We start from the raw sequence: 8,912 nt of genomic DNA on the forward strand, positions 1-8,912 counted from the left end.
AGCAGAAAGGCTCCTAAATAAACTTGAGATCTGTGTGTAACTGCTGGATATCTGAACAGATGGATTTGTAGTCACTGTGCCACCTACGCAAATGCTCATATTATTGTTTTTATTTTATTTTTATTCATTTGTTGTCTTTGGTTCTGGTTGTTATTTCCTCAAGAAGACGCAAGACTAAACCATTAAAGAGAAATACTGCAACTGAGCTTTTCACTATCCATGTCAACATGAGAGCCACAATTCACAACAAGCTGCTTTCAAGGAACTCTGAGGTTTGTGTTCAACAAAGGATAATACCCCCTAAGTGATATATGTTTTTACGGTGGTTACCAACTCTCAAGTTACGCGGGATCGTACATGTAACAGGTCGGCTGTTAGTTAGATTTATGTGGTAGAACTGTTTGTAAAAAAACAAATTAATTCTTTATCACTTATCTCACCTTTCAATTTTATGTGTAACATTTAAATTACTGTAGTTATTATGGCAACTTGTGAGAGGTAATAATGGTTCTTTTTTGGTATTTTGGTGTATATACCAAAAAAAAACTGAGTAAAAAAGTTGTTGTTAGAAGACATTTTAAGAGAAACCGTAGCCTGTCACACACTCACATCCCAGAGAGACCGAAGAAGACTACCACAACCAGAAACCAGGGTCAGGCTTGTGTTTTTGTGTTAGTTTCTAGAGGTAGCTCAGGTTTCAGAGCTTTGGATGGTGAACATCAGCTGTTGATTCAAATAAGCTGGTGGTGAAACTTCAACTTCTGAACTTTGAATAGCAAGTTTAAAAAGCAGGTTCTCCACTTGCACTGGCTCCACTTGTGAGGCTGTGTGGATAGGGAAAACCCACATTTGTCTCACACAAGCCCTGAGTGGCTGTGCCTACACAGGGCCAACAGCACTGTGTAGGCATGGAGATTACTACTTGAGGTCAGTGTTGTAGGTTGAATTCTACAGCTAAATGCTGATGGCAAGCGTATGACTGGAAACAGGTTTATACAAGCCTGATTCAATTCTAAGAAATTGGCAGAGGTTGGAGGAGAAGTGAATAAACCAGTTAAATAATTTTGGAATTCCCCATCTGTGCCGTCACTAAACCTGCTGCTAAAGAAGGCGCATCGTTGTTCAGTGCATCAAGGTTTTGTTACATTAAAATTAACTGCAGTTAATTTTTTTTAAATTGCAACACAAATTGATTTCTGAGCCATAAGAATAAAGAGAGGAAACGTTAAAGTTCATACTTTATAAATCAGAAACAGCAATGTTTGAAAGACCTGTATTTTTAAATAAAATTTAAAAAAAAAATGCAACCTCTTAAAAACAGCATTACCATAAATCAGCTATGATGACACTGGTTATTATTTTAGTCAAAGACAGCTGCCCTGTGTTGAGAAATCAGTTTTACCCTGGTTCTTTTCATTCCTCGAGCGTCCAGAGATGGCACCGGACTCAGTAGTTATTTTCATAAAACCATTATTCATCTTTATTCATCTTCATTTACTCATCTTCATTTAAACATGCACTTCTAGAAGGGAAGACGAGGCCGGTGTCCCTCTGCAAAAATCTTCACCCCTTTGTCTGTGAAACACAGTTTTATAGGGGCGACCCTATCATAAAACCCCCTACGGTGTGCCCCAAACTCTGTCTGTGTCTATGTGCACGAGCACATGAATGCCTACATGTGCGCGTTCCCATGTGTCTATGTGAGTGCTCGTGTGTGCCTGTGTGCGCATACCTGTGTGTATGTGTGTACACATGAGTGAGTGTGCGTGTGGATGTGTGTGCGTGACTGTTAAAGCACTGTGGGTGTAGGTGACTCCCTAGAGGTCATAAAACCCCTCTCCCTTCCAGACCACAGTTATCCAGTTACAAATGTTGAGATCCCCACCCAAAAACATCCTCTGGGGAATTTCCACTCAGCATTAACTCTTCTCTGTTTTACTTTCACAGCTCAAGTGGGGGAGGGGTCTCCTACAATCTACTCCTAAATTCACGACACAATCAGCCTTTATTATATTGAGGGCAGTATCAGTGTCTCTACAACAGTTCTACATTCTATGATAACACATTTCTAAACTCTAAATCAGCTAAATATTCTACACCTGCTCAAAGCACTTTAGTTATGACTGTAAAGTGACTGAAGGGCATTTTAAAGCTCACTAGATTAAAAAAAACATCTAACACTAAAAATATACTAAAATGTTTAAATCTAAAAATAGCTTTAAAACTAAAAATAGAAAACTTTACTTGATACCACTACAGCAAAACAAAACACAGAAAAGAACGTCGTCCTAAATGCTTCTCTGTGTCCTTGTACAGGTTTCCTCACATGAAAGTAACTTGGACAGAAGATTTGCTCAAACAGTCACGAAATGCTCTACAGCAGACCACTTCACGCTTTTGAAGTTTGATCCCAGAAGTCAACTTTGGCATCAATGATGGTTGTTGTTGTTTCTGTATGTTAACTGTCTTGTTTAAACCAGAGGTTCAGCGTGACTCCAAACAAATTACAGGACATTGTGAAATGCTCCTGCTGCAGATCCGCCGTATCCACATGAGGCTGGAAACGTTGTTAAAAAATTAAGTGAAGTGGGTGATGCTTTCACCTCTGTTAATGTTTCCAATTTGTCCAAGAGTCACCTATGAAGCGGCACTCGCAAGCTGGAGTAAGAAAGAACAGACACACAGTTTTCCTTCATTTCCATCCTTCAGCCATGAGGCAAATGCATAAAATCAAAGATTCAAGTCTTTTACATCTGTTTTTTGACACTTTGACTCAGCGAACCAACATCCTGCGACTGCGACACAGAGCACAATAAAAAAAAACGCTGACCCCAAATGGGATCAGTCGGCTCCGACGGGACAAACCACCTGCCAGGAAAAAACAAACGGAGATGAGATCTACTGTAAGACACAACATGAATGTCACATGTATTACCAACTACCAAGCACATAAGTTACATAACAATGAGTTTGAATTACTGAGATATCACTGCTGATGGTCAGGACTGGTAGCTGTATTGCTTCACAGAAAGACAAGAGATCAGAGCTGCTTAAGGAAAGTACACTTCACTTCCTGTATGTGCTTCAAATTAAGAGGTGCACATGTTAAGGACAACAAAGAGAGGGTGCCATTAGTGAGAGAAAACCACACCATAAAGATGATTTTGATCCAGCTGTAAACCGGTTATTTTAAGGCTTTTTAACTGTCTTGATTTGTTCCTCATGTTCTCACCTTTACTGTGAAACTCTTCTGCCAGATCAGGAGTTTGGAGAGTTTCAGGATGCAGTGGTGTCTCTGTTGTCACAGTTTTAGCTGAATTTAAGTTTGGCAGAACAGAAGATTTTAAATTATTTACAATATATTCAAATATTCTTTAATGAGCAAAAACAAGTTGTTGGTAAAATAACCCAAGTACGCAGTAAGTTTAAAACCAAACAACAAAAATCTTTTCAGTCTGACTCACCAACAATCAGATGAACAATTGAAGACTTTGTTTGACTCTGTAACTTTGGGATGAAACATCTGTATCTTCCTTCATCTTCTTGTGTCACATTAGTGATTCTTAGTGAGATGTTTCCTTCTCTCAGGCCGTCTGTGAACAACGCCGTCCTCCCGACGTACGATGGGATCTTCATGTCAGTCATCTCCCTGTTGTGCCTGTATAGATGTACATATTCCATATTACGATCAGGCCTCGACCACTCCACCGTCAGTCCCACCACGTTAAACTTTGGCTCTACGTGACACGGCAGGATGACATCATCACCTGGAGCAGCTACGATAGGCTGAGGAGATCCAACCACATGTAACTGACCTGAGGAGGAGAAAAATAAAGAAAATAAAGAAATACATCCTGCTGAAAACCAAGTTAAGTATTACAATTCAAAAAAATGTCTTTAATGATGTTAAAACTTTCCAGTGCGAAAATAACAACTTTCCATGAAATTATATCCAACTTTTTAGTATAAAATGTGACTAAGAGCAAACTTTACTTTGTACCACTTGATTCAGGAAAAGAAAAATCTTTAAACTGACACAGAAACTAGAAACTTCTATAGTGAAATGCTCAAACCTGACTAATAGATTCAGCTCAGTTATTTATGATTTAAACATCTGTTGCACTTTTTGTTTATGATTCCTCTTTGTGGAAATCTGAAATGAGAAATATCAGAAGATTTGATTTTAGCCGTTATTTCCGAGCACAATATATATAGGCCTGTATACGAAAAGAAATAGCTAAACTCTGATAGCATAATAATAAAAAAAATTGAGCTTCCTTTCTAAACCCGTAGCATAACTTTACACAGAAGAGTAAGGCACAATTTTTGGTGCAGTATTTTTAGACTAATTTACACTTGAATACAGCGTCTGCTTTTATTTACAGTGTGAAACATCTGCAACATCAGCCAGTACACAGCAAATTCAAAAGTGTTAAATTTTTTGGTGTTAATAGTCTCCTTGCAAAAGTAGAGTTAATTTTACTCTAAGCAGAGTCACATTCTTTTAATGTAACTCTGAGGTGTAAAATGATAGTAGTTAAAATCGAGTGTTAAAAATGAGTGTTTCTATTTCAAATCTGGAGGTGTTACAATGGAAACATTAACTCTTGACCTCTTAACTCTGAACTCCTAGAGGGGCTATGACACCAACAGAGTAAATTCACAGACTCCGCCCCCAGCACGGCTCCAATCGAAGCTGAAGTGAAGCCGTTTCAGAACATTTTGCTCTACATATTTGAGTTGTTTGCCATGCTTGGTAAGTCATTTTTTCAAAGATTGTTTCAATTATTATTATTAGCTTTTACTTCTGTGGCTCTTTGGAGTTGAGACAAAGCTGTGTGAAAGGCATTAGCCATGTTGCTCGCTGATAGCATAATATTCTGTTTTAGCTAGCTGAAAGGTATTGTTTGCGGGCAAATACCACAGCCTTGAAAAAAAGCTTGCATGTGAATTTTCAGTCAAACTTTTGGTCAAATACACCTAAAACAATGTCTAGAATGTGAAATGTTGGTATGATGGTGCTACTTGAAGCCTGAAAACGATCGCCCATAATAAAAAAAAACGAGCAAACAGCAGTAGCAGACGTCCTGACTGGATTCTACGGTAGCATTTAGATCCCTCCAGAGTTTTGTGCACACGGTTTAGGTAAAAATGAAAAAAGTTGAGGTTTTACATTTAGTTCAGTATTACCTGTTGCCTGTGTCCTTGTCTTTTGGGAAAATACTTTACACAAGTAATGGCTCAAAAAGGATTCCTTTTTTTTTTTACTGTGCTGCAATTGTTTACTGGATTATTTGTGCCATTAATTAGTGTCAACTAATTTTTATTCAATCTCCGCACAGGATATGCTTGTGAAGATGGAATATGGGGGAGAGCAGAAGTGCGTTGAAGTTCCACAAAGGGATGAATGAAGGACATGCATATTGTATTGAAGAAATAAGTGATGAGAATGCTGTTATTTGCATTTACCATGTCAGACCTTTTGATAAACAAAATTCTAATGAAAGTGAGAACATGTACACTGTTACATCTTTCAGAAAATGTTTTGAAATTGTGGTGCACAGTTCAGAATAAATGTTTTTCAAAAACCATTGCATCTTTTTAGTAAATGTTTATTTCCAAAAGAAATTTCTAGAAGTTCAGAACAGTAAAATTCCCGCTTTTTAGAATGAATTAGAAGATAACTCTTACGTAGTTAAACTAAAATACTCTTTGAGAGTTAATATATAAACTCTTAACACCAAGTGTTAAATTATCAACTCCAGACAGATTTGGTGTTTAACACTAAATCAGAGTTAACGTACCAACTCTCCAAAAAGAGTTAAATTAACACTCTCTGGTGTGGACCCATATAGACACTTTAATAGTGTTGAAATCAAATCCGACAGTGTTAATTTGGACATGCTGGATTTGCTGTGTATAACAGACTGCTGCTACATCATCACTGAGTTTGCCACTGTTTTTAAATACTCCCATTAAATTATATTTGTAACTAAAGCAAGTTTAATAATTTGCATCATTGACAGGCGCTCAAGGTGCATCGGAAACAAAAATACAACTAACATGAATTAAAGCTTAAACAAAACTGGACTCATATGGCAGAGAAATCTTACCTTCAACAGGTGTGAGAGCGAAAAGCAGCATAAAGGTGAGCTTTAAAGCTGAGAGAGACACACTGAACCTAAACTCTGCTACATCCATCTACAGTGAGTGTGAGACAGACGCTGACTGACAGCAGCTGATAAATACCAGTCTGTCTACTCTCTCTCCCTCCGCCCACTTCGCAACAATTTTAAAGCGCTGTCCCAGCCCCCCCTGCCCCCTGTATTTACCTGTTTCCAGGTGCCATTAATAATAATAATAATAATAATAATAATAATAATAATAATAACAACACAAGATTGCATAAATGTTAGCAGGAATTTTAGTGCCAGAAAAACAGGAGGTTTTCTGCAACAGTAAAGGAAGCCTGAAAAACTCCAAGTCAAGTGATGGGAAATTCCTATTAATTACTGTCTGCTTGTTTAAAGTAAACAGTAAAAAGTTAACAGCCCACAAAAGTCAAAAGCAGCAGTTAGTTCCTCTTTATTTCACACACTGCTGTCGTGCAGCAAGAGTTGCACAACAGCTGAATGACAGAGAAGAAGCAGCTCACCTGTTCAGACAGGAGCTTAATTAGCTGATCGTCACCACCATTCTCTTCATGGAGACGAGAAAAAAATGATAAAACAGGCTGTTTTCTTCAGTAACATGAAGGAAGGAAGCGCTTCATGTGCGGCTCTGAGTCTGAAAGTGAAAATAAAATAATAAGAAGGAGCAGTTTCGTCATACTGACGTGGGTTTAGTTTCCATTTTGTCTACTCCCGCTTTTAAACATGTTTTAAAGTTTTAGTTATTCTAACTGTGTTTCCAGCGTAATAATCTTAATCCACACACATATTAATTCTCTTTACATCTTATCCAGTTCAGGGACCTGGTTCAGGGGAATTCAGAGAGAGGGTGGATGGAGTGAAGCTGATGACACAAGAGTGAGAGGTCTACACATCTACACCCACACTGTAGTGGGTAGGTGTAGATACTCACAGCCAAAGTCAAAGACACAATTCAGCCTTAAACCAGGGCGATTTTAGCCCATTCAAAATGAATCAAAGCACCCCCAAAGATTTCTTACTTTTTTTGACAATATCTGCTGTTTGTGTGACACACTACTAAAAATATAAAAAGCATTCAGTACTTGGTTGAGATGTAACATTTTAACAAAAAAAGTATAGATACCCCCCCACACCCCCACACCCCCCACATCCCAAATGGTTTGTTCCAGAGTTGCCTCCATTTTTATAATTTTTTTTAATCAATATTTTGCGCATTTGTACATTTCAAGGACTCTATTTTTGGAGTGTATTTTGTATGTATCTGTATTATATTATACATACACATTAAAAGTGAATCTCTGTCCAAAAAAATGCACTCAGTTTACTTCTTACTCATCATCATCTTACAGCATCATTCATCATTTTCCCCCTGTAATGAAGGTTAAATATGTATTTTTTCTATTCCAATCCATTCTTCTTTTGCAGCATTTAAATAACCTTGATCAGATTTGATGGTTTTGTTACAGACTGTGAAAAAGTGTTTTGCTTTTCTTTCACAAATATGGGAATTAAATTGTGTTAAAATGTACAAAACAGTGATGTCATGTTTTGTGACGAGGACCCAGGCACAGAGAGACTTGGCAAATTTAAGAATCTTATGATTTAATAAAGAAATTTGCAGACTTGCACAGAGATGGTAAAATTATGATGACTGATAACAGAGATGAGGACAACAGACGATGAGGACAGGGAGGAACAGGGGTTTAAATACACCAAGGAGACAGGCAAAGAGAACTCGAGACAACTGGAGACATTTAAGGATGCAGGGACTGACAGAGACAGGGAAGAAGTCTCATTGTGACGAGTAAAGTTTATCTTGCCTGGCTGGGCATGCAGCTCTCTGGGTGCTCACTTTTTAAAAAAAGTGATCTTTGCAAACATTTCTGGCACAACTTCACCTGTTTCCAAGATACATGGATGAAAAAATCACAATGCAGGAACTCCAGCAACACTTAAAGGGAAAAGGAACAACTTCACTGTCCACTTTTAAAACACGTCTTAAAACCCATTTTTACTCTTTGGCTTATGACACAGTCTGACCCTGATTTTATTGTTTTAATCTAATGTGCTGATTTTATTGTTTTAAATGTGGTTTTTTTTGTTTATATATATATATATATATATATATATATATATATATATATATTTTACTTATCTTATTATTTTACATATTATTTTTTTTAACATGCTCAATGTATCATGTTTGGCACGTCAAGTGTACAGCACTTTGTGTTCAGCTGGTGGCTGATCTGAAAGCGCTATATAAATAAATTGCTTGCTTGCTTGCTTACTGACTGACCAACGCCTTCCGGCTGTGACCTTGACCCTGATGAAGGCCACAACACGAAAATACGTTGGTCAGTCAATAAAGTTGTTCGTCTTCCTCCAAAAAGTGATCCTTAAAAAAATGACCAAAGATCATAGTTAATCTCCATGCTTTCTGAATTTTTTTCAGACTTTTTCTTTGAACACTGGCTGCTTTTTCACTTATTTTTCAGGCCAGTTCTTGTAAGCGGTATAGTCACAGGAATGTTTTTGTCTCTTAAGCAATACTGGTCTATGAAGGGTCCCAGCATGAAAAAGGGATCTAACTCAAGGGATGAACCAGTGTTTTGACTAAAAAAGACAAACAGACAACAAAGAACCAATTTAAATAGCATGGTTAGGCATTTTGTTACTAGCAACCTGTAAAACAAATGCCCAAAAACAAGCAAACAAAAAAAAATTGTTCCCAGTTTTATAGCTGAATCTATGATGAAT

General features: G+C 37.4%; 1 protein-coding gene and 1 long non-coding RNA gene across 4 annotated transcripts; one reads left to right on the top strand and one right to left on the bottom strand.

Moving 5' to 3' along the window:
• Positions 1-1,268: 1,268 nt before the first annotated feature.
• Positions 1,269-6,233, bottom strand: LOC308404749 (myelin-oligodendrocyte glycoprotein-like). 3 transcript variants are annotated; one of them, XM_080894936.1, is made up of 5 exons: positions 6,114-6,233; positions 3,465-3,815; positions 3,233-3,313; positions 2,831-2,868; positions 1,269-2,658 (listed from the first exon to the last, which is right to left on the bottom strand). In XM_080894936.1, the coding sequence occupies exons 1-5, from the start codon at positions 6,199-6,201 to the stop codon at positions 2,638-2,640; spliced, it is 579 nt and encodes a 192-aa protein (XP_080751062.1). In that variant the 5' UTR covers positions 6,202-6,233; the 3' UTR covers positions 1,269-2,637. The 3 variants fall into 3 exon arrangements, with proteins under 3 accessions (XP_080751062.1, XP_080751061.1, XP_080751060.1); XM_080894935.1 differs by having other exon boundaries at positions 2,752-2,868; XM_080894934.1 differs by having other exon boundaries at positions 1,270-2,868.
• Positions 4,424-5,591, top strand: LOC308402866. The gene is made up of 2 exons (XR_013972821.1): positions 4,424-4,756; positions 5,343-5,591. It is a non-coding gene; the product is annotated as an uncharacterized lncRNA (long non-coding RNA).
• Positions 6,234-8,912: the final 2,679 nt, after the last annotated feature.

This window comes from Rhamphochromis sp. 'chilingali', assembly GCF_963969265.1.
Source record: "Rhamphochromis sp. 'chilingali' genome assembly, chromosome: 1".
NCBI classification, from domain to species: Eukaryota; Metazoa; Chordata; class Actinopteri; order Cichliformes; family Cichlidae; genus Rhamphochromis; species Rhamphochromis sp. 'chilingali'.

Bases quoted from the DNA above. Each gene is read 5' to 3' on its own strand.
- LOC308404749 (XM_080894935.1), bottom strand. From the start codon at position 6,201: ATGGATGTAGCAGAGTTTAGGTTCAGTGTGTCTCTCTCAGCTTTAAAG. The intron at 3,314-3,464 runs GTGAGTCAGACT...ACTTAAATTCAG, and splicing joins AATTGTTCATCTGATTGTTG to CTAAAACTGTGACAACAGAG. The intron at 2,869-3,232 runs GTGAGAACATGA...TTTTCCTGGCAG, and splicing joins AGAAGAGTTTCACAGTAAAG to GTGGTTTGTCCCGTCGGAGC.